General features: G+C 41.2%; 1 protein-coding gene across 6 annotated transcripts in view; it reads left to right on the top strand.

Moving 5' to 3' along the window:
* wdfy3 (WD repeat and FYVE domain containing 3) overlaps nucleotides 1-25,422 on the top strand; it is a 114,094-nt gene that overhangs the window by 51,807 nt on the left and 36,865 nt on the right. For 5 of the 6 annotated variants that reach the window (XM_075467259.1, XM_075467260.1, XM_075467258.1 and 2 more), the window contains 16 exons: nucleotides 182-396; nucleotides 2,848-2,960; nucleotides 5,719-5,956; nucleotides 12,354-12,454; nucleotides 15,289-15,507; nucleotides 15,812-15,996; nucleotides 18,628-18,859; nucleotides 18,974-19,134; nucleotides 20,483-20,594; nucleotides 20,691-20,881; nucleotides 21,334-21,486; nucleotides 21,719-21,792; nucleotides 21,881-22,042; nucleotides 22,154-22,248; nucleotides 22,336-22,456; nucleotides 24,058-24,275. In XM_075467259.1, the coding sequence (XP_075323374.1) occupies nucleotides 182-396; nucleotides 2,848-2,960; nucleotides 5,719-5,956; nucleotides 12,354-12,454; nucleotides 15,289-15,507; nucleotides 15,812-15,996; nucleotides 18,628-18,859; nucleotides 18,974-19,134; nucleotides 20,483-20,594; nucleotides 20,691-20,881; nucleotides 21,334-21,486; nucleotides 21,719-21,792; nucleotides 21,881-22,042; nucleotides 22,154-22,248; nucleotides 22,336-22,456; nucleotides 24,058-24,275 (2,590 nt within the window). The remainder of the gene's footprint in view (nucleotides 1-181; nucleotides 397-2,847; nucleotides 2,961-5,718; nucleotides 5,957-12,353; nucleotides 12,455-15,288; nucleotides 15,508-15,811; nucleotides 15,997-18,627; nucleotides 18,860-18,973; nucleotides 19,135-20,482; nucleotides 20,595-20,690; nucleotides 20,882-21,333; nucleotides 21,487-21,718; nucleotides 21,793-21,880; nucleotides 22,043-22,153; nucleotides 22,249-22,335; nucleotides 22,457-24,057; nucleotides 24,276-25,422) is intronic. The other variant, XM_075467256.1, reaches the window with a different exon arrangement.

Here is a 25,422-nt window from a genome sequence, read left to right as displayed (position 1 = left end):
GAACCAGCCAGTTTCAGCCAGCCGTATGAATGCTTACATATGTCTGATTTGGGAGAGCAAGATATATTTTTAAATAACAACATTGTAAATATAAGAAGAACAAAAAATGTTTACAAATACAATAATCAAGGGACCTCATCACTTGGATGTCATCTCACTGAGCTCTCTCCTGCCCGCTCAGCATGCCCTGGACCTGCAGCTGGCCGTGGCCAACATCCTGCAGCTCCTGGTGAACAGCGAGCGGAACCAGCAGGTGCTGTGTGAGGCCTGCCTCCACCAGCGGCTGTTGCAGCGCTGCGGTCAAGCCCTCGGGGATGAAGACCACCCGCTGCACCCACCGCTGCAGAGGATGTTCGAGAGGCTGGCCTCACAGGCCCTGCAGCCCATGGCACTCAGGTACTCCACCTGACTTTAGCCCAGAAGTAACAACCCCAGCCACTCTGCAAAAAGAAGCAGCCTCTGAATGGTTTTAAGTTTCAACTCATTAAACTCATTTAACCTCATTAAGACACTGGAAAACAAAACCCTTTAGTGTGTGTGTATATATATATATATATATATATATATATATATATATATATATATATATATATATATATATGTATATATATATATATATGTATATATATATATATATGTATATATATATATATATATATATATATATGTATATGTATATATATATATATATGTATATGTATATATATATATATATATATATATATGTATATGTATATATATATATATATATATATATATATATATATGTATATATATATATATATGTATATATATATATATATGTATATATATATATATATGTATATGTATATATATATATATATGTATATGTATATATATATATATATGTATATATATATATATATATATATATATATATATATATATATGTATATGTATATATATATATATATGTATATATATATATATATATATATATATATATATATATATATATATATATATATGTATATATATATATATATATATATATGTATATATGTATATATATATATATATATATATATATATATATATATATATATATATATATATGTATATATATATATATATATGTATATATATATATATATTAGGGCTGGGCAACGATTCAAATTTTTAATCTAATTAATCACAGGATTTCCCTGATTAATCATGATTAATCACATTTGTACGCAAAATCCAAAAATGAATTCAAAAGTAGTGTATAGCTTTTAGCATTTAGTTTTATTTTAAATGTGCTGCCATATGAATGAAAGTGCCATAACATTTGTTGTGCAAACACACTTTTAACATCAGCATCTTTCTGTAGTTTTTATGTAGAAGCCTCGCTCCACTGTCTGTTTCCTTGAATGACTTGCTGCTATCAGTTGTGTGTTTTGCTTTTAAGTGATATTTTAGACTGGAACTACTACGCTGAGAAGACAATTCAACTTGGCAGTGTTTACAGATGACTTTGGTTCTGTCGACTCCGCCGTCTGGAAGAACTTTAAAATGAAAATGGCCGAGTAAAAGTTCCGTACCCTTCTCCATGTTTGGTGGATCCGACGATTACTTTCTTTTCTGGTTCCGCAGCAGAGAGCAAATTATTATGATTTTTTTTTACAAAATAAAATAACAAAAATAAAAAATAAAAACAAAAAACAACTGCGTTAATGCGTGATAAAATATTTATTGGCGTTAAATAATTAGCGAGTTAACACAATAATAACGAATAAACTTACCCAGCCCTAATATATATAGATATATATATATATCTATATATATCTATATCTCTAGTTAACATATATTTATTTTTTAACTAATTAGACTTACTCTTTCTATTAGACTGGCATCATGAGGTTGCTAGATTTTTCAAGTTTGATAAACGATGGTTTTGGAAAAAGGAAAAATTTCGCTGGTAATCATATTTCAGCATAGCTGCGTGAGCGATACTCATTTTCTGCTTGGCTAGTTAAGTGAGATGGGCGGTTGAGGAATGGAGAGAGTTATTTGACATGTACATGGCTGCTTGTTATCGTATGTAAATGCAGCCTCTCCACCTTTGATTATTCTGAGGATATGTCAATCACTTTCCCATCCTCCTCCTCCTCTCTGTCCACCGCCAGTCTCCTCCTGACTCTTTCCGACATCATTTTTTCTCCCCCGCTTTGTTTTCCCTCTCTGTTCTCTCTGTTCTGCCACTGTGGCTGGCAGCAAAGCTCCCGAGTCTTTCCGTCTATTTGATGTCGCTCTGAAACTGCTCCTCGCCGCCAGTGTTACGCGCTCAGCACTCTGACAGCTGACACACACCCTCACTGAGACGCTTTGCATTCAGTTACATGCCAGTCGACTGCGTCACTGACTGCAAACTGCTGTTCACCACAGATGCTGAGGCCCAGAAGTCAGCCTGCAAAGTAACGTCTGACTTCACATACCGCATTCACTGAGATATGATCTGGCCAACTGTGCAAATGTATTAACTGTTGTGAATCGGGTTCATTTTGTTGATGAATATCTTGCATTTGGTCAAGGTTTCTGCGGATGGTTTTACCTTCGTCAGATGATAATAATTCTCATGTTTACATTTGATGTCTGAGGCTTTTAGTCAGTTACATGGTGAGTAAAGCCGAGCTTATTTTAATCCCCGGGCAAACCTAATGCTCTTTCTTTAAAGCCACTGGAATGGGTTTTATACAAATAAAAACTGACTGACATCTATTTTCAACACGGTGAATTGGTTTCAGATAAAAAGCTAATTTTAACAAAGTGCTGTCATTGCCATTGAATATGTCTTCTTTGTTGGCATCTTACACCCCCTGACATCCTGGTGTTTTCCCCCTGCAGGGAATTCTTACGTCTCGGAAACCCTCTGAACTGCGGCGCCTGGGACAAGAAGCTGCTGAAGCAGTACCGCGTCCACAAGCCAAGCTCTCTCAGCTACGACGCTGACATGAGAAGTAAGACGGCAACGACTCTCATCCACGTTTTTATCCGGGCAGTTACTCATCCGGAGGTCTCAGCGAAACACCAGATTGTGGATGACATTTCCCCACATCTTCAGGCTGTATCTGTATGAGTGGCAGCAATGGGATCAGTCATTAAAAATAATTCTTAATTTATGATGAACAGTCACACAAAGAAACCTAATGCAATTGCCATTTTCTGCTTGACAACGATAGTTATAGATGTGTGATATTTGGCTTCAGTTCAACAAATTTTCTCCATAACCCCTGTTAATTCAGCTAAAATTGTTTGAAAGCACCAATCCTAATCACCCCAAGTCTCACTGGGACTTTTGTAAAGTCATGCCTGCAGATAACTGCCCTTGTGAGCTACTAGCTGGAAGATGTTTCTGTGACATTCGTGCACGCAAGCCTGGGCTTTCCTTATTTGTCATTTAAAATAGTTTAAAGTGGCATACGCAAACTTTACAGTAAATGTTAGTTTATCAGCCTTTCATTGGCTGTTTAATCCAGCTGTTTTTATACAGGAAAGGGGGGACGATTCCTACAATTATTACACATGACTGGGATCTGCTTTAATAATTGAGATCAGGTTATTATTTAATGATTGTGACAGATCTAATGAATATTATGCAGTGATTTAATTTGTGTTTTTAGTAGCTTTTCAACCCTGAAGATATGTGACTCATATCAGTGTGATACTACATCAGTGTATTGATGAGGAAAACATTTAAGTGTTTATGAAGCCACATTGTGCTGCATACCAGGCTTTTGACAATAATCAGAAGAATTTTGGGATCGTTTTCCTCGTCATATCTGTAGTATCTGCAGCAGTCATCCAGCACTGTTATGAAATGATTCTGTCCTTCGGGAGTCTTTCCCCACCTGGAACAGCCTGGATTTAGTAGCTTGGACTTTGGGTTTTAGCCGGTGCTGCCAAGTTTCTCCTCAGAGTTGAGAGATGGGAAGACGCCTTATCTGACGTGTCATTGTAAAACATAGGAAGCTCTCCCTTGGGCGTTTAAAAACATTTCATTTGCATGGTGCATGATGTGCAGTGGGACTCATCTTCAGCCCTGGAGTTTCACGCCTCAGACCTAGATCGCGACTGATTATTACAATCATGCAATTATAACCTTACATTTGATGTGGAAAACACCTTTTGACTTAACCAATTAAGATATTTTCAATGGCAAAATATGCAGGTTTATTTCATATTACTTTCAATTGTGGGCTTTGTGTATTTACTATCTTACTTTTAATGATAAAAAAATAAAAGGGGTCATTCCTATTGTTTGGGCATAGAAAACTCACCTGTTCCTTCCATACTGACAGAAGCAGTCCCATTGCTACTGGCTCCTGGCTCACGTTTTAAAAATGGTCATAATTCTCAGCACCAATCTCCCCTTTTTTTTTACAAAACCTGATCAATTCAGGTCAGTTTCATTAATGTAGTGCTGAATCATCTATCAACTCAGGGCACTTTTCATATAAAGCAGGTCTACACCATACGTTTCATTATATTCATTCTAATAATATTCCCTCAATGAGTAATCCTACCTGCCCACTCTGGACTTGTGGGCACACAAATTAACTTGATAATGAATTAACATGGACGGTGGTTGGCAGGCAGAGTTCAACATGTTACCCGTTTATTCGTCTTCATTTGACGTTAGAAACCCGCAAACTCGTTTTAGTGAAAAAGTTGCCAATTTTTTACTTATTTAGCTGCGTCTGTTTCCTCTTTTTAATTCTAGCCTTTTCCAAAAAACAAACAAAAACTGTTCGTCCACTGATTAAAAGGACGTGTTGAACCTAAGATCTGCCTACCACTGTGAATCTAAAGGAAATGGTTTGGATTCTAGTAACAGCTGGTAATGTTTGTAATTTTCTGGGCTACTCAGCAGGTTTTAATTGCTTATTGTGTCTCCTCCCAGCTGATAATGGATATTAAGTCCCTACTAATTACTGCTCTCCACCAGCAGCCTCTGCTTTCTCTGCGAGAGCATTTCGCTTTATTAGCTGCCACAGATGCGTGCTGTAATTCTTCCCTTTATTTAATTTGCCCTTTGTCACATCTGCTGATGCTTAACAAATGAGAGAATCTGTGTTCTCAGTTGAAGGTAAAACATTGAACTTGAGAGCAGGAGCGTTCTGGTGTCTCTTGGACAACGAACATCCAGCAGGCCGTCCGGGGGCCTTTTATACTTTAATCTGAGATTTTCTGAATGCATCTGAGTGACTATTGGGGAAATCTGTGCTATAATGTTAATTAAAAAAAAACCTCTACTGTTCATATATGTCCCATACAAACAAACAAAGTATCTATTTGATGATGGTGTTTGAGCTGGAAAGCTTATAACTGAAATAATATGGGTGCCATGTTTGTTGCTCCAACCTTTGCTCACAAAAAGTATGAGAACTGCTGCACAAGTTCTTTCTTTCTTTCTTTCTTTCTTTCTTTCTTTCTTTTCCCGTAAGTGAAATAAAATTAACATGACTCCTCATCATCTGACAATACTTAACCTAAGTCCCAATAAAAGTCACCCTGCTGAGCTTATAAAGTGTACCCAAACTCCTACACATGCCACAGTTACAGATCACTTTTTCCAACAGTTCCTGTAATTTGAAGTTAAACTGGTGGAGTTGTCACCTGAGGCTGAGACTGTGGCTGCACCTCCTGACTTTAACTTGCTCTTCCTGACTTTAACTTGCTCTTCCTGACTTTAACTTGCTCTTCCTGACTTCACAGACAGCATGACGATGTCCATGGAGGGCTTTGGCCCCGACAGCGTCTTCGCCATGCCAGCGGAGGACAACGGCCAGTACCGCATCAGCCGCAGCCTGGTGCGCTCCGCCGAGGGCAGCACGGTACCCCTCACCCGAGTCAAGTGCCTGGTGTCCATGACGACGCCCCACGACATCCGCCTGCACGGATCAGCCGTCACACCTGCATTTGTGGAGTTTGACACCTCACTGGAAGGCTTCGGGTTAGTCAGCATGCTTTTGAGTTAAGATTGATGCCATTTAGCTTCGCTGTATTATGCAAAAAATAGATGAATCTGCGCCTCACATTAGCTGTAAATTTGAAATCAACATCCTCTTCAGAGCCGTTCTGATCAAACAGTAGTCTTTAATTCCCCTTGAGATCTTGCCTTTAAAGGAATGGTTATGCAGAAATGTTTTATCTGGGAATATGTGCACTTTTGGCTTTTACTGTTCTAGTTTTACTAGCATTAAATCTTTCAGTTTCCTCCTAAAAAGCACACGCACGCAGAACTTTTGGAAACGTCACATCATACAGGTCTGCGGTGATGATGACCTTCAGCTGACAGCTATGATTTTCCTATTTATACATCCAGCAGACACTCCAGCAGCAACATTAGTATTTACTTTCGCTTTCAGTCCTCAAAAAAACAAAAAACAAAAAAACAAAACCAAACTGCTGCTTGTAACTAGTGTTTGAAACCAAAAGAATGACCAAAGATGGTTTCCCCTTTACACTTACCTTGTTTGTTGTGCTTTGTTTTGTATGATCTTTCCAATGCTCTGTACGTTGGCCCAGCCGAGCATTTCAGTCGATACTGGCAGATGTTAGATGTTGCGGATAGGTTAGTTGGAAAATGCCATGAAATCTCGTCTCACAAACGTTGCAACACTTTAAAACCCTGTTCTACTTTTGGCCACCCCATGCTCTGACATTGTGGTTACACCTCCTGCCATTACCCACAATAGAAACCACTGCTCCAGCCAGCTTCTCCGGTTGTAGCTGATGATGTTATTACAGATATCTGATGCATCATTTTGTCAAGTCTAAACGTCAGTTCAGGACATCCGTAGTTTCATTTTGACATGATAAAAGGAAAGTTAGAGATACCTACGGTGCATCATCATTTTGACCTATTTAAACTTTATGTAAATGTAGATGTTTTTTACCTGAAAGGGACATCTTAAAGGGGAATTCTGACCGATCAGGATTAATATAATATCTGTGGTATGGGCTCCCATTAAGACTGAATAACTTTAACTCTGTTACAAAGAGGAAAACTCAGGGAAGAATTTACCTACGAGTATCTGCAGTATATATCCAACCTAGAAAAATAAAAGTGGCTTGAAATCGTGCCTTCAGTCTGTAAATCTTTTTGTGGAACAATTTTCTCACCGGAGACACACACACACCTCAGGGCGCCACGTTATTTCTCCCTGCAATGACAAAGGTTGGCTTTTTTTTTTTACCTCTTCACTGCACCTGCAAACGTCTCAGCGGGAGACGATTATCCCCCTCCAGTTGTGGGGCTGCGCATACAAATAGGCTTATTTTCCGCCTTTTATGTTGCGCGGCACCCTTTGGCGTTCTGTGCTGCTGCTGCTGACAGAGTCCGCCACCCCCCCCGCCGTGTTTGCCCTGCATTGGTGGCGCAGTAGATGTTGAAGTCGGAGAAAAGGACTTTGTGTGAGATGTGACCTTGGCAATTTACCAAAACACTTTTGTAGACGTACATATTTTCATCTCCCCTAAAACTTTCTGTTTACTTTTGAATTTGTATGCATTTACTGCTAGAGGTTACTCAGTTTTAAACTGTGAAAGGAAGTTTAAACAACAAGTAACAACTAAAATGTAGATGAGGATCATCTAGATGCTTTTTTCCCCTAGGAATTAAGACTGGCTTTATCTTGCGTTATTCTGCCTTTTTTCTGACAGTGAGAAGTGGTAATGGATCACTGTGGAATCTCAACGAGCATCGTGAGAAATTAGATGATGGTGTCATCTGCTAGCTTTAGAAATTATGACAATCGAAGGCGGGCTTGCATTCAATTCAATTCATTTTTATTTATATAGCGCGAAATACAACAAATATCATCTCAAGGCACTTAAATAATAAAGTCCAATTCAAGCCAATTGGAATTCAATTCATTGTAATCATAAATATTTACAAAATAATACAATTCATTCATATATTTAAAAACAATTTCCTAGCTAAGGAAACCAACAGATTGCAGTGAAACTTGTCTTCAGTCCAATCTCCCGTCCTGAGCGTGCCTGAGGCGACTGGAGAGGAACGACTCCCTTTGAACAGGAAGAAACCTCTGGCAGAACCAGACTCAGGAAGGATGGCCGCTTGCATGCGTTCCTCCACAAAGCTAACAGGCAGCGAACCGAGGCGGTGATGCTAAGAGTCGTGCAAATGCTGACTGAGTCAGAGTTAGTTTGAAGTGGAAAGGGGAACCCCATAGCAGAGGGTTCACCACAAAAAGTAAGTTTCAGTCATCCCAAAGCTGCCGTTCGACTGCCACAACTTCTGTCCTTGTGCACAAAGGCTCAAGCCAAAGGTAACTATTAGCCAACATTTCAGGTTGGTCCCCATATTATTTATACTGTCCCAAACTGTTTTCCTGACGGGTTTGTTTCTGTCTCGGAAGACCTCTGTGGAAATGTTGCAGGTGAACAATCGGTACGACAGCTCACTTTCCAACATGTCCTCCCAGCTGTGTTCATGGCAGCCGTTTTTTCTCTTCCTCAGCGTCTGCCTCTTTTAAGATCTGTCCTCGAGCTTCAAGCTGCCATGCACACCTACATTTAGGGATAAATTGGATCAATAAACCTGGAAGAAAGTCATTGTTGTATGGGAGAGCGTACAGTAAATAGCCAGAGGGCTCAGGCTAGCTCAGATTACACGACTCCAAACTGATGATGTTGAGTTGGTACTGATGCGTCTTTAGGGAACAGTAACGTTGTGAGTCATTCATTGAGCTGGCTGAGGCTGGAAGACACTTTGTTGCAGATAAAAAAAGAAGCAGAAGTAATGTAAAGGACAGTCTGCGGGTGCTCCAGAAGTCAGACTCGTGTTGTAATTCCTCCGTCACACGTCGGCTCAGTAATCCCTGTGTCTGTCACTGTCAATCAATTCAGCCTTTTTAGTTTTAGAGGAATGTTTGGAGCTGTTGCTGAACGTGGGCAACTTTGTTTTGTGTTAATGGCCTTTTGTAGACAACCAAATGAACCACGGCTCTATTAACAATGCCAGCACCTGCTAAACTTTTGATTGAACAAAAGTTGGTAATCAGGTTTTCTGTTTATGAGAATATACTAACATAGTTCTACAGGTTTGTTAAGTCAGACACTCTGGCGCAGACTTCCAGGCTGTCATCTTCAAACCTTTAATTCCTTCTGCTCACGACGGAGCATCTTTAGATCATCGGATCAAACAAACAGACTCTGTCGCTTTTTTACTTTCTGCTTTCTGCAGAAACCCCCTCAGACATCACACTTCCTGATCTCCCATTTCCTCCCTTTTCTGTTCCCTTTGCTCTTAAGAACTCGTATGACTCGTCGCAGCAGCCGCCTCAAAATAGAAAGCGGTGTTTCTCCTGAAAACGCAGCAGAGCAGCAGCACGCTGGCAACCAGGCATTGGCCCACTTTCTGCTCAGAATAAACACACACACACACACACACACACACACACACACACACACAGAAAGCACCTCCTCTCTCTCCTATCTGTCAACATGAAATATTGATGCTCCTGCTGCTATTAGGAATCACATGCTCACGCACTCTCTTCTCTTTCTCACACACACACACACACACACACACACACACACACACACACACATGTAGTACCACTCTATCAACATGCTTACACACACACCAAGACTCACAGATGCACACTCACTCAGCCAGTCATCTGTCAGGGGGCGAGGAAGACGCCATCACTGGAGCAAAGAGGGGGTGGCAAAGAAGACGACTTCTCTTTTTTGAAGAATAGGTTTCTGTTTTTGTATAATCACATCAAGGTGATGAGTAACAGGGAGAACTCTGAAGCTGCAGGGCGGTGTACTTGACAGGCCGACTGGCTGTTAAACAGCAGGCCAGAGCGATGCCTCTGTCCTTGGGAAGTGTCCTGGGGAAAAGGAAAAAAAAAATAAAATCCTGGCAGCTTCAGGGATGCTGTGCTGTAGCCAATCCTGACCCCTGAACTTCCCGTCCAGGTGGAAAAACAAGAAGAGGGAAACGAATGAGGTCATTTTCAGGCTTAATGAGCATCTGAACATAAAGTGCTTCGCAGCTCTGATGATGATACCTTTTTAAGCGGGTTTATGTGTCTGGTTGCAGTTTCATGAATCCGCTTGTTTAGCCAGTGGTTTAAACATCTTTTATCAAACAGTATTGAACAACTGACATTTGGAATGAAAGTGAGTCACCCTGTTGCACCGTGGTGTTTATTTATACTCCAGCCCTCATATGACCCTCTGTTGTTAGATGCCCTGACTACAACCAGCGGGCCTGGCTCAGAGAAGTCTGTCAGTCTTATTGTTTTAGTGAATTAAATTCATTTGCTGTTGTCTCACTTCTAAGTTAATTAACCAGGTGTTTGACAGTCGGCTACATGTGCTTTGTTTCATGACGCATTTCTTAAATCAGGAAGACAGCTGACACAGTTGTCATCATTTTCTCTAATCTATGTTGAACTGCAGGATTGTGTTCCTCTTCCTCGAGGACATCACTGTCAGATACAGTTTATCTGCTGTAGATAGGGTTTTTTCAGGTAGTTTTTAACCCTCCTGTTGTCTTGCGGGTCAAAAGTGACCCACTACCATGTTTAGCTGTAGAGAAAACACCTTAAACTATATTTTTCCAACTTGAAATTTTATGACTTTTCCTAAAGGGACCCCATCATTAGAAAAAGTCAGACTTTATTTTTGTTTATGTTTCCATGTGGGCTGTTCACCACTAGGGTACAAAGATTGTCTAATGGGTCATTTTTGACCCGTGAATTATAAAAACATTTAAACACCAGAAAAAAGTTCAGTTTTTATCCCTTTCAATATATTTAATTCAGAAGTAATTACTTTATATTTATATAATAGCAATAATAAACCTTTATTATGTAAAAGAAAACTGAGAAAACAAGAAAACTGTTGGTCCAACTGACAGTTGGTTTGTGGTTAAAAAAAAAAAGTGTAATCCTGAAAACCTTAACAAAAAATACATGATAAAAAATGTATTGAATTGAGTTGAATAGATAAATAACAGGTGGTTTCAGGCCTGCTAGCTCTCTGGGAAACACCTCGGTGCAAAAATATTGTTCTATGTGTGTTCGACTGTTTTGTATTTGGTATTTTTCATAGATGCACCAAAATAAACAGGAACAAATGTTTCTCTGTGATAGGATGCAAGGGTCCAGAACCCTTCAACTCTAAATTGGATAAAGCAGATATTAAAGATGGATGGATGTTGTATGTTGGCAACAGGCTGCCAGTAACAAAGTGCTCAAAGCTACAGTTTAAATGAAGTTATTTGTTATGTATGTAGACAACAGCCTATAAGAAAATCTGGCTGCTTGGAAGCAGAATGTCGAGAAATGAAGGGCGGTTCAAGACTTTCTCACCACACCGTGTGCACTTTTGGCTCTCTTATCATGAAACTTCCTCGCTGTTAAGATATTGAAATATTGTTGTTTTGATCAGGAAGAAACCTATTAAGGGAGACTGATACAGGAACTAAATTTCTTTAATCCAACACAGAGGATCGATTTTTCAGAGGTTTGTCGTCTCCTCACTTTAAGATGATGAGCTCTTGATGTTCAATCAGATCTGGGTCCAGGATTTAGTATTTCAGCATCAGTGGGGGTATGCGGTTATTTGCTGTCCACCGTGACCATCAAAGCTCTCCTCGTGTGCTCTGCACTCCCAGTTATTCAGCGCCTTCAGGCACTTACAGCAAACACAAACCCTAAATTCCCACGTTTATTTCCCAAAGCACCAGTGTTTTCAGCGCTGCTTCGGGATGATTAGAGAGGAGAAAATGGCACCTTCTCCGGGGGGCAGTGAGTCAGCACAAAACAGCACCTACGCACATGTGAAAGCCTTTGTAATATTGTGGAATGTTTGCCTGACTTGTCCCCAAGAGAAGTCCTTTTTTAAACCGAATGACAGAGCTTACACACAATTGACTTATCTCTCTTTGCAGTTGTCTTCATTCTTTGTAATTAATTGGAATATTATCTGCTTTAACCTGAGTTCAAGTGCCGAAAGATTTAACTGAACGAGCATAAGCAGATTTCTTTTGGAAAAATGAGCCCAGAAGTCTGCTTTCATCCCACCTCCACCCTCACCTAATACATAATTAATCCTTGGGTATTAGGCAGTTGAAATTTACATATTACAGTACGAAGCTCCTGTGTCTGAAAGCGCTTTAATTACCCAAACTGTTGTTTGTGAGTTGGGATGAGTTTTTCTCATGGTGCATCGCAGGGATGGAGCAGAGCGGAGCAGTAATTCAGCAAACATGCAGTAAATCTCTTTCATAATCTCTGCATATGTAAGGTGACAGCTGTGTCCTGAGATGGCGGTCATTGATTCTTTTCCCCTGCCACCCTGTGTAGGTGCCTGTTTCTACCCAGCCTGGCGCCCCACAACGCCTCCACCAACAACACCAACGCTTCCGGGGTCAGCGACGGAGCAGTGCTGAGCGGGATGGGAACAGGTAAAGGGAAAAAAATGGCTCATTGTGTTTGGTTACTTTGTTTTTGCTCACTGTTGTAACTCACAAAGAGTTACTACAGGGGTTTTTCACCAAGATATGACAAAGTGAAACTTATTTACCATCTTAATTGAAATGAAAGCTGACGAATACATGCTAACAAAAGCTATCCACAGTAGCCAGCTAAGCTATCTTATATTTCTTAAAGGGATAGTTCGCCTCTTTTGACATGAAGCTGTATGACATCCCATATTAGCAATATCATTTAAGAACATTTTCTTACCCCCCGCTGCATCCTGTGAGCCGAGTTCCAGCCTCGTTTTGGCGTTGACGAAAGTAGTCCGACTCTCAAAACAAAATGCGTTCAAAAGAGTAATACATTTGCATCACAAAATCGTTCTCCAGGAAAAAGTCAGACCTCACAATAGCTTGGCTCTATTTTCTCTCCCTTCGTATCACTACGGGCTGTGTAGACCGTGCAGACCGAAGTGCAGACCGAGCAGTCCCCTGCTTCCGAGCTGTAAACACTGTAACAGGTGCGGCTGTCGGCAGGTGGCAGCACGCAGTGATATGAAGGGAGAGAAAATAGTGCCAAGCGATTGTAAGGTCTGACTTTTTCTGGATGAACCATTTTGTGATGCAAAGGTATTACTCTTTTGAACACGCATTGTTTTGAGAAGCAAAACGCTTTATTTTTGTGGCCCCAGCCAACTAGCCGGACTACCTTCGTCAACGCCAAAACGAGGCTGACAGGACGTAGCGGGGTGTAAGTCAAATTTTATAAATGATATTGCTAATTTGGGATGTCATACAGCTTCATGTCAAAAGTGGCGAACTATCCCTTTAACATTCCTTTAAAGCTGAGTCACACCAAAAACTCTATGTGAAGATAAAGTGCCATCGTTACGTTCTTCCAGCCCATGGTCTCCCTCTCTGTTGTTTGCGTTTCCTTTGCTTAGATTTGTCTTGTTTCGGCTGCTCTGCCTTCTGTTATGTCAGTGAATCCCCTTTGTGGAGTTCCTATTTTTCTATATTTGGATTGAGATTCTGCTGCTGTAGTGTGACACCCAAAGATTTGGATGTTGGAGTTCACTTTGCAAGTCATGGAAATTCCACTTTCCAATTTCCAATTTCTTGTGTTGCTGCTACTCTGATGAGGCCCCTTAATATGTCACCGTGTACACTTTGGCAAAGTCATGATGACCCCCAAAATAAGAGCAGTTGAACAGCAGGTACATGGCTGGATTACGTCAATTCAGTGTCCTATAGTACAGACTGATTCTCAAAGGGATAGTCAGTGTCTGTAATGGGTTAAAAGCCAAACGGCTTTATGAGATAAGATCTGTTTCTTTCCACGATGATGCCCAGATTCACATCTGTGGCTGCAAACCCGACCTGTCGGCGAGAATTTACTGTCGTGGAGTGATGAAATAACAAATGCATCATTAAAGACGTATTGTTACCCATCCCTGCTAAAGAATAGGCTGTTTTTTGGACCGCAGGGCAGATATAAAATGAATCCGTGACGTTACATCTGAATTTCTAATATGGAGCCTCATTAAGTATTTATAAATCACAGCTAGACTCTTCTTTCTCCTTTCCTCCTCCTCATCCACTCATACATAACTATCGCTCCTCCATCTGTTTACCTATTCATCCACCCTCTCCATACTCATCCCCCCATCTTCTCCGGCCAGTTGCCCAGCTCTATTTATAGACCTTGCTCTTTTTCTCTTCTTTCTTGCCATCGCTCACACTTTCCTTTTTTATGCCCTTTTCATTGACGATCTCTATGTCCAGTTCTTTTTCTTCCCCTTACCCCCCTCCTCCTCCTCACCCTGAATCTGTCATTTTCTTTCTCACAGTCCCTCTCCTCTTCCCTCCCTCATTTATCTCCATCCCCTTACCTCCCCTCCTCTCGTCTTCTCCCTGATTCCCTTTCTTCTTTCTCTTCTATCTGACCCATATCTGTGGATGACATCATCATGTACAAGTGCCTTTTGTAAGAAATATTTTGCCCAGGAACGTTTAACTCACATTTTTTACCAATAACCACAGATATATATATATAAAATTAACACTTTCTTTCAAGCTGGAGCTCATTTTCAACTCCCTCGTGATCAAATCAAATCAAATCAAATTTATTAGTATAGCACATTTCATGTACAAAACAGTTCAAAGTGCTTCACATGAAATAAAAGCATTGCAGCAGGGAGTGGAATAAGCATTAAAAATACATAAAAGAATATAAAGAGAAACAAATAAAATAATTAAAATGAATTTAAAAACAAGCAACAGTCCAGATAAATAAAAAGATGTCGTGCAGATTTCATTCATAGACACATGAGAAAAGAAATGTTTTTAACCTGGATTTAAAAATGTCTACGGACATGTAGACTAATTCTATTATATTTGTTCAGATAACCTGTTGCTTCATCCTCAGATGCAATTAGTCTACGTTGCTGTAAAAGCTTAAAGTTTAACACTCAAAGCCACCTTAAAAGTCCAACATATTTTGATGCAGCTGCATGTTTTCAGCTCGTCTTCACGGACTCTGTGTCTGTCTTTGCCCTCGAGGTTTGATTTAAGCTCTCCTATATAAATAAACACAACCTAATTTACTTTGGTCATATTTAAAGATTTTAAACTTGATGTGCAATGTAATTATAAGCTATAAAAATAAATGGGCCCCAGAGATTTATTGATATTAATCACATTAGAATAAACAAGTTAGCACAACATTCCAGAACATAAACAGTGTAAGACAAAAAGTGAGGATGTCGAAGCAAAGCTGTCGTGGCAGCTTAAGAAATGATTCCTCCTCGTCCGTCCTCCAGGTGAGCGCTTGTTTCCTCCTCCGTCTGGCCTGAGCTACACCACCTGGTTCTGTGTGGAGCGCTTCAGCGCGGCTCCGCAGGCCCACCCGGTGCGGCTGCTGACCGTCGTGCGGCGGGCCACCTCCTCGGAGCAGCACTACGTCTGCCTGGCCGTGGTGCTGTCAGCCAAGGACCGCTCGCTCACCGTGTCCACCAAGGAGGAGCTGCTGCAGACATACTGTGAGAGCACCAAGAACTCGCCTCATTTACTCCGTTGGGATAAAAAAAAAGGATTGAAAGAATGGGCTTTTATTTTGTAAACCAAAAAAATAACTTGATTATTGGACAATTCTTTCTTTAACCTCCTTTTGTTTGAGATGATGTTATATAGTACGTATTTAGGAGAAATGAAGGCCTATGAAAACTTAAAAAGCCTCTTTTTTGGGGGGTTTCAGTCACGCTTGAATTGATGTATTTACTTCTCACCAACCCCTGTGACTCATTGATGCTGTCCCCCGCGTCTCTCTGCCTCCCCCCCTTCAAGCAGCGGATGAGTCGAGCGAAGAAGCCTCCTTCTATGAGATCCTGCCCTGCTGCGCCCGTTTCCGCTGTGGAGAGCTGATTGCTGAGGGCCAGTGGCACCACCTGGTGCTGGTCATGAGCAAAGGCATGCTGAAGAACAGCATGGCCACGCTGTACATCGACGGGCAGCTCATCAACACCGTAAAGGTGAGATTACGGACAGGTTTGCAACACTGCCAGGGACTGTTTTCTATAAACTCTGACGTCCACAATGCGCCCGCTGTGCTTCAGTTTCTGAAGCTGCGAGTCAAAGTGTTTCATTTCTCTAATCTCATCGTGCGGCAGAGAGCTGGTTTACACCTCTCAGTCGGGTCTGCTTGGCCACGAGAGGTGCATTTTGGGAAAATCGATTGAAACACACTGGAAAAAATCAAAGTCTTACCAAGTATATTTGTCTCATTTCTAGTCAAAATATCTCATTACACTTAATATAAGACACAATTGCCTAACAAGTACCATTTCAGCCAGATATAGGGACTTGTTTGAAGACAATACATCCGGAATATCTTGTTGAATGAAAAAGTCTTGAAAACAAATTGTTTCGTGTCGGATTTCATATGAAACAAGCTTTTTTTTACATTTGAAGAGGTTTTTAAGCTAATTTCAAGATCACTTTTATCTCAAAAGTCCCAAATATCACATCTTATTTCAAGAAATCTTGACAAGCCGATTTTCACTAGTTCCATTTGCTTATTTCAAGCAAAAAACGTCTTGTATTTGTTGTTTTTCTTACTTATTTTCTGGAGGCTTATTTTTTTCCAGTGCAGTTCCGGCCTTGCCTGCGAGTAAATCATTAATCTCTGATAAGATTCAGAATTACACTTTTGATATCGAGCACAAAAACTTGAAAACAGAATATTTGACAATCATTTAATCGACCTAATGATGAGAAAATTCGACTGCAGAGTTTAGGAACCATATTTCACCTGATAAATGTGTTTTTAAAGTCGGCTAATATATGAAGCAACAAAGACTAAGATTAAAAGTAGGATTAACCCTGAGAATCAAAAAAATATACAGTAGTGTGCTAAAGTGTTGATCCATTCCTCTGGGATTTATATTTTGCCTCGAAGTAGCCGCACCTTCTTGTTAAAGTGGTCTTGAGCAACAGTCCTTCAGGCTTTCTGAAGGTCTTTTTATTCAGAGAATTGGCAGCTTTTCACACATTTTCAGTCCTGTCCTTGAATCTAATCATTTTGAGGGAGATTTATTTGTCACTTAACACTGACCTATGAATCATTCATAAAAAAGACACCTAAATCCAGCCATGAACACAGTGTTGTGTCTTTACATGTTAGATATAAAATGTTATCTTTAGGCACTTTAGGCAGCCTGTTTCAATGACTCATCATTTGTTCCCATTTCATTAGTTGCAAAAAATACAAAATAAAAAATATTAAACAGTTTAACAGACAAAAAAATAGCATTTTTGCACAACATGGCGATTCTCAAAGAGCTGTCAGCTGAAAAAACTTGGCATATCTCAGCATAGTGTGCAGTGTGTCCTAAAAACATCTGAGGAAACTGGACAAGTGGAGGACAAACTATCTACAGCAGATGAACAGTATCTGAAAGGGATGTCCTTAAGAAAGAGGAAAAACATTAGAAAAGAGCCAACTTTCCATTGTATCTATAGTTACATATGCACAAGTACTAAATAGCTTTGATTTTTGAGTAGGACCTTATGTCGGCCCTGATTGGAAATGAAACATAATTTGCCCAAAATGTTCATGATTACAACTTTCATCAAAAGGAGCAAGGAGAAATAGTTCGTAAGGCTGTGTGTAAGCAGCAGCAGCCGTGCAGCGCCGCAGTCATGAGTCTGTGATGTGGCTTGTGGTTTGGTGACTTTAGATTCCCCTGAGATACGACAGCAGACCACAAGTCCCAGCTCTCTCAGCAACACTGATACCAGCCGCTTCATTTCCTGCTGAGGCCCGCACTCAGGAAACTACACGCTTGTTCTGTGTCCGTCTGCATCGAAGACTGTAAATGTAGTGTAATATTTTCTTTCCTTTTGACGAATCGCTGCCTGTGCAGCACAAATCTTCATGTCCTTAGGTGACATTGGATCCTTTGGGTGCTTTAGCAACAACAGGACTGGCCTCCATTACCTGCTCATGAATTATCTCTCAAACTGACGGTCTGACAGTAACAACGTGTGTCTTTATATCTGCTCTTCCTGACTCTATATGTTAGAGCAATTTTATCGATACTGCGATATATGTCGATATTTCGTTTACGGATAAAGTATCGATTTTTTTAAAATTTATTATTTATTAATTTTGAATTATTAAAAAAAAAATTTAATTTTTTTTAAAGCAAACTTTATTGAAAAGTCAGATGTTACAATTAGTGAAAACACAAAACATTAAGGTAATCCAATACAATTCCAGGGGGTCACATGATACAAAACAGTGATAAATTAGTTCATAAAAATGTTGTATAAAGTGCACAGCTCTCACGTTTTTCTTTTTTCTGGCTGTGTTGTCCTTCCGGTTCAAAGGTCGGACCACCAGTCCAATCAGCGACGATTCATGTCAAATCACACTGTCCCTTTTTCCCCCCCAGTAAATGATGTAAGTGTATCGAATCGTATCGTTAGCTGAATATCGTGTATCGTATCGTGAGATCTCTACAGCCCTACAGAGAGCTCCCTTTTTCATCCACACATCACTGTGTGGCTGATGACTTCCACTCAGTCTCCGTGTACGCTTACATGATATCCTATTTCAGAAGTCACTTGTTTGAACGGCTCCCCCTGCCTCTCCTCCCCAGCTTCACTACGTCCACAGCGCTCCAGGCGGCTCCGGCTCCACCAACCCTCCTGTATTGAGCACCGTTTACGGATACGTGGGGACGCCTCCGGCCCAACGCCAGCTCTCCAGCCTGGTGTGGCGTCTGGGCCCCAGCCACTTCCTGGAGGAGGTCTTGCCTGCCACCAGTGTGGCTGCCGTCTATGAACTGGGACCCAACTACGTGGGAAGCTTTCAGGCGGTCTACCTGCCCTGTGAGTGATCCCTCTGACTCGCTCTTTTTCTTCATCCCTTCTTTAAATTTGTTCATACTTTTACTTATATCTGTCCTGTTTTCTTTCTTTCCATTTTTTCTCCCTCTCTGTCAGGTAAAGACTCAAAGACAGAAGTTGCGCCTGCCACTCCAGTGGCTTTGGTCCCAGAGGAGAAGGTTTCTTTTAGCCTCTATGCACTCTCTGTCACTACGCTCACTGTGGCCAAAATAAGGAAAGTCTACAACAAACTGGACAGCAAAGCCATCGCCAAACAGGTCAGACATGCAGCTGCTCAGCCGAGTCACGAAAAGTCACAAACAGGCAATTTCTTCTACAAAATAAATTCTATATACGAAGGAATTTAATGTTTAGCCTGAGTAAAAGTTCAACGTAATTGTTGGAGATATGCTGGCTTCAGGTGCTGTTTGCAGTTACTGAATAAATTCTAGTAAACTGTAATTATTTTAATTATACTGGTAGTTAAGAACCACAAACATGATGTAAATAAAAATTCAATAATTTAATTATTTTTCCAAGTGCAAAGCCATCCTATCTCAGGTTGTCCAGATTAATTCCACATGTTGGGAGCATTTATTTTCTGTTTGGTGACTAAGCTTTCTGTGAAAGATCGCTGAGTCAGACTGAATGTGGCGTCTTGTGGTGTATAAATGTACATTTTTACAGCTAAATTCTCAATAAAGCTGCTCTCATTCACACACTTCCTGTTTCTTTTAGCAGACGGCTAAAAGCATGGGAAATTATGACTAAAAAAAGCAGCCTATTGTGTCAACTCGCTGTTGCTTAAAGCATTTCTGTAATAAAATCCAGACGAAATCATCACTGAACCTACTTAAAGACAACGTCCGTGCAGTGGCTTCAGCTGTACTTACATGTGTGAGGATCTCCCACAGAGAGAGTTTGAAGCAGCAGAATGTCTTGAACATTTTCTCACACAGTCCACAGCATCACGGCATTGGACATTCAGTCCGTGTCGAGGACAGCGGTCCAGTGAAATGTCCGGGTTGAGCTGCAACTGTAGCTGAATTCTATGTAAATTCTATTTATAGATATACACAAACACTCGCATATAGGCTCGAGTGCATACAGATATTTGCCAATATGCAGAGATCAGTTTAATTCTGTAACCCAAAATATAGTCTACCTACATGATTGTTAAATTAGGCACAGTTGAGCTCCCTTTCCACCCTTATCTCTCTCCCCACCTGGCATGTTATTTTCCCAGCTGACCCAGCTTTCCCTGCTAAGTCTCGGTCCGCTGTGGCTCACAGGAGCCTGCAGCAGAAGCCTGTCACTGAGTTGGAAGAAAGTTTTCTCATTGTGCCATGAAAATATGTCACCGTCTCAACTTTTTAAAAATAAGGAATCCAGAATATTCTGTCACGTACATATTTTTCACACCTTGCCAATATTTTTAACTTGGCAGCAGTGTCTTTTGGTGCCTTCCTGCCTCCTGATTCTAACTCAGATGCTGACACGAGGCTGCAGCTGTCAGAGCTAAAAACAAGTAACCTTAAAAAAAAACATTTTAAAGTTCACAAAAAAAAAAGGAAAGAAAAGAAAAGTCATAAACTTAACTGAAAATGTTCCTCCTTCTGTCTTCAGCTCGCAGTGTCCTCTCATGAAAACGCCACTCCTGTCAAGTTGATCCACAATGCTGCCGGCCACCTCAACGGGCCGGCACGAACGATCGGGGCGGCTGTCATTGGATATTTAGGTAAACCAACGCCGTAAATATGTTCCTAAAACCAACAACAAACCATTTTTTCCTCTAACACCTGTGTACTTCCACTCCTCCTTCTGCCCCCTTCAGGCGTCCGTGCCTTCGTGCCCAAACCTGTGGCCTCCAACCTGCAGTATGTGGGAGGGGCTGCGGCCATTTTGGGCCTGGTTGCCATGGCGTCAGATGTGGAGGGACTGTACGCTGCGGTCAAAGCTTTAGTGTGTGTGGTGAAAAGCAACCCGCTGGCCAGCAAGGAGATGGAGCGCATCAAAGGCTACCAGGTGAGAGGGCTGACACATTTAAAAGCTCGAGTTTTCACTTGAGTTTGAATTCATCTGAGAAACTGTAGAGGCGTTTAAGGCTTCATTTCTATTTATTAGTTATTATTATTTATTATCTTACTAATTCACCCTCAGGAGTCTGCGCTGTTGCACGTTTTATAGATTTCTCCGCAGTTTAATCGCGAACAGAAATAATTTTTACAGCAGTTTACATCGTTTTTTGGTTTAAAAGATGTCTGTTGCGGTGTATTTTGAGATTTACCAAGCTTTTTATCGGTCCACAAAGGCAGCATGCACCGCCTTCTCAGACATTTATATCACAGACTTCTCAGGGTGAAAAAGCAAAGTTTGGTGGAACTTTAAATCGGTGCCACGACAAGCCAACGCTGCAATGACCTGAAAGCAGTAGAACGTTTTGAATGAAGTGGAATCGTCTCGTCTGCCTCCTTTAGCTGCTCGCTATGCTGCTGAAGAAGAAACGATCGCTTCTCAACAGTCACATCCTCCATCTCACCTTCTCTCTGGTGGGAACGGTGGACAGCGGCCACGAGACCTCCATCATTCCCAACTCCACGGCCTTCCAGGACCTCCTGTGTGACTTTGAGGTGAGGGTTTGGGAGGCAAATGGACTTAGAATCCAATGTCATTTTTTATCAGTCATGCAATTGTTGTTCCATTTAAACTGCTCTCTGGCTGATGATAAGTGAGGTGTATTTTTTGGAAGCAAAGACTACCATCACCAAAAGGAACAACATGCCACCTCTAGTTACTAGAATTCTGAGCTGCCAAACATCAACTGAGTCTCAGAAGTTTCATTGTGCTCCTTCTGCTCCCCAGGTTTGGCTTCACGCTCCCTACGAGCTCCACCTGTCTCTGTTCGAGCATTTCATTGAGCTGCTGACAGAATCCAGGTATGTATAGAAAGCTTATTTCCCCCAAAACACACAGAGACTCACAAAATCCACCAGATCAGAATAATAAAGTTACTGTTTTCAACAGTGAAGCGGCAAAGAACGCCAAACTGCTGAGGGAGTTTCAGCTGATCCCAAGACTGCTGCTGACGCTGAGGGACACCTCGCTGTCCCAGCCGACTGTGGCCGCCATCAGCAACGTGCTCAGCCTGCTGCTTCAAGGCTTCCCCAACCCCTATGACCTGCTGCGGTAAGCACGCGTTCATGGTCACGGAGTGGACATCTCTGCTTTACATGATGGTACCTCAAGAGGTGAAATGAAGTACTTTAAAAAAGATAAATGGTGTTTTTCATCTTGCAGGTTCGGCCAATTTATCTCCTCGACTCTTCCCACATTTGCTGTGTGTGAGAAGTTTGTTGTCATGGAAATCAACAACGAGGAGAAGATTGATGGAGGTAGCGACCATTCGGTTCTCATTGCCAATGCCTCTGAATCATGGATTAATGTGAGACCTAAGAGTGGAAACTTGTTTGCATCTCCAGGTAATGATGATGATTTCAGCGGCCTCCTGTCTGCCAGCCTGATTCTGCTGAGAAATCAGCTGCTCGACAACCTGCGAAGGCTGCTCTTCACCACAAAGGAGAAGTGCACAGTTAATGCCCAGTAAGACGCCACTTTCCTCTTCAGCTTGAAATCTGCTTGTCCTGAAAGCTTTGAGTTCTGAGAGAAGATTCCCAGGGCTTCCACTTATTTTAGGAACACGTGAATGATCAGTTAAGTGTCAAAGATGTGTGCAATCTTAGTGTATCTGTGCCGCCCACATTATATGTTCCGAATATAACTCGGCAGTAAGATAAACACCTTTCATTGATCAAAACTCTGAAGACAGTGATCAGTTTGTCCACAGGTTTATTGACTTAAAAAAGGGTGAAACTGAGAACAGACAAAAAAGAAACTTGCTTATAAAATGTACTTCTTATACAGTATATAGTCTTGGTAATACACTGTACCATACTTTTATCAGAAATCAAATTACTCCTTCTTTAACCTTTTAACTTCTTCTAGCTTACAAATGAACTGCTTATTTATTGTTAAATCTAAAAAAAAAAGTAACTTGTTGAGTTTAAATGTGTTCTCACTCACACTAAAATGAATCTGTGAATTGGCTAAGTCGCCATTTTACGTGCCAACTTTCACAGAAATAATATTGTCCTCCAATCCACAAACAACTCTTAAAATGACAAATAATTCACTAATTCAACGAAAGAACATGTGATAAGATTACATACCGACGATGCTTCATAAGGCATGAGATGTTGGCAGATGTCTTTAGATGGAAATGGGCAACTGGACTAGCTGTTTCACTTCCTGTTTCTCTTAAAGGGCCATTGCTAACAAATGAAACAATGAATTGCACATGCAAAAACATACTAACTAAAATACAATAACAGAACAGTATCTTTGTTTTTTTTCCAGCTAGGATGGGAATGAAACTTTGCTAAATTGCATTGTAACGGCAAAATACCTCCAGGCTGAATTTAAAAGCAACTGTAGATGTAACCGGTCAAGCGATAGGATGAGCAAGCTGCAACAAAACAGACGTTTTTTGGGGTTTTTTGTACTTTATTTTTATAGAAAGAAACAACATACAATATACAGAAAAACATAGAACAAACAGTTGGTCACCTACACGTTCATTCAGACATTATGCTGAAGGAGATACAAGTCAGTTCATACAGTAATGGCTCAGTGAGACATTTTTTTCCCAGTATTGCGAATACTTATCGATCCGTAGACTTAGAGAAAAGGTTATCCTTTCCATATTTTGAATATTTGTCACAACATCTATCCAGTCTGTCTGTGTTTGAGATGAAGCCTGCAACCATTTTCCGGTTACAGCTTTCTTGCCGGCTGCTAATAATATTTTTAAAAGATATTTGTCTCGCACCAGTAAATGGGAGCCTAATATTGCCGAGATAGATTGTGGAAAAAGAGCAGTGAATTTCACTGCCAAAAATATTTTGGATTACCCCACGTGATCTCTTGCCAGTGTGGCTGAATAGCTGGGCAGCTCCAGAATATATGAAAATGGTCTGCTAGCTGTTCTCCACAGTTCCTCCAGCATAAACCTCTTGTCTGCACACATTTAACAAAACAGATGTTTAAGTGTTTAAATGGTCATAAAAAGCGGGATTGGACTTTAGGGGGTTGCAGTGACTGGAGACCACCGGTTCACCTCGCTTGCTTCGTCCTTTTTCCTGCAGAGCTTGTGAGGAGCTGGTGAGGACTCTCGGCTTTGATTGGCTGTTGATGTTCATGGAGGAGCATCTCCACTCCAGCACGGTGACTGTGGCTCTGTGGATCCTCGTGGTGCTGCTGTCCAACCAGTCCATCCTCAACCGCTTCAAAGAGGGCCTGTGCGGGGGAGGCTGGCTGGACCACACCGACTCCGTCCTGACCAATAAGATCGGCACAGTGCTGGGTGAGTGCAGAGAATCCAACTCAACAACTCCGAGGCTGGAAGGACACGTGTTTGATAGCAGCTGTGTTTCCCAGAGGTTTTGTAAATATGTTGAGAACTTTTAATTCTTCAGACGCTCCCTCCAGCAATAGTTTGAAGCATGCAGTAATGATGTGGAGTATGAATACTGTATGTTGTGACATGGCCCAGCAGACGCCTCTCCTCACTCCGGCAACGCTTTCCATCGGAGTTGGCCTTCATTCAGTAAACAGAAAGCTGCGCAGTTTGTGCGCCGCACAGCCAAGGGTTCGTCCTCTCATTCTTTGCCTCCCTGCTCTCCCTGCTGCTGCGATCGTAGCCCCTCCTGAGCCCAGTGGTTTTCAACCTCAGTTTTTTATTCACCATTTAACCCTATTCGAATAAAGTGGCTGTGTTCGAAACCGCATACTACATACTGTCATACGGCATACTCATCGATCAGACAATATGCAGAGCGTTTACCCACAATGCATTTCGCTCCTGCCCGAGCCGAAATCAGCCGGCCTGAAGCTGATTTCGCTTAAGCTCTAAACTCTGTAAACTTTAGCAACATTTGAAACATTTTCAGGTGAGAAAGTAGTCGTTTAGATCCCCAACGTGTTGAAAACCTGACAAAATACCGGCTATTTACAATTTTGTTCCCACGAATTCGGCGCTACTAAAGCTAGCCGTAGTGAGCAAACGTACTTCCGGTTATTTTCACAAAATAAAATACCCGTTGCCTTTTATCATAGGGAAAGCCATTACGATACGATTGGTGCTTTTGTGTTGAAAACAGGAAGTGAACCTACCCTCGTTGTAGCTAGCTTGAAACTGCGGTTTTGACAGGAAATGACGATCGGCGACGTCACGTTACGTTGCATCTTGGGTAGTTTGTGTACGAGTAGTAACCTCATGATGCATGCCCAACATTTCGGCGAATCTATTATGCATTCGGGGGAAAAAAGTCAGTAGGAGTAGTAGGAGTAGTAGGAGTAGTAGGAGAAGTATGCGGTTTCGAAGACAGCCAATGATTCTGAAAATCTGAGCAAAAATCTTTTCCTTGTAGCTACCTTGTAACCCCAAACAAAATCATCCCACTAACTCGCAGGTTGAGAACCATTGCTTTTGCTTTGGAAACCACCCTGAT

Source organism: Odontesthes bonariensis, chromosome 6 (genome assembly GCF_027942865.1).
Source record: "Odontesthes bonariensis isolate fOdoBon6 chromosome 6, fOdoBon6.hap1, whole genome shotgun sequence".
Classification (NCBI taxonomy): domain Eukaryota; kingdom Metazoa; phylum Chordata; class Actinopteri; order Atheriniformes; family Atherinopsidae; genus Odontesthes; species Odontesthes bonariensis.
Note: the sequence above shows the minus strand (reverse complement) of the source record. Positions and strands in the feature narration are given on the sequence as shown.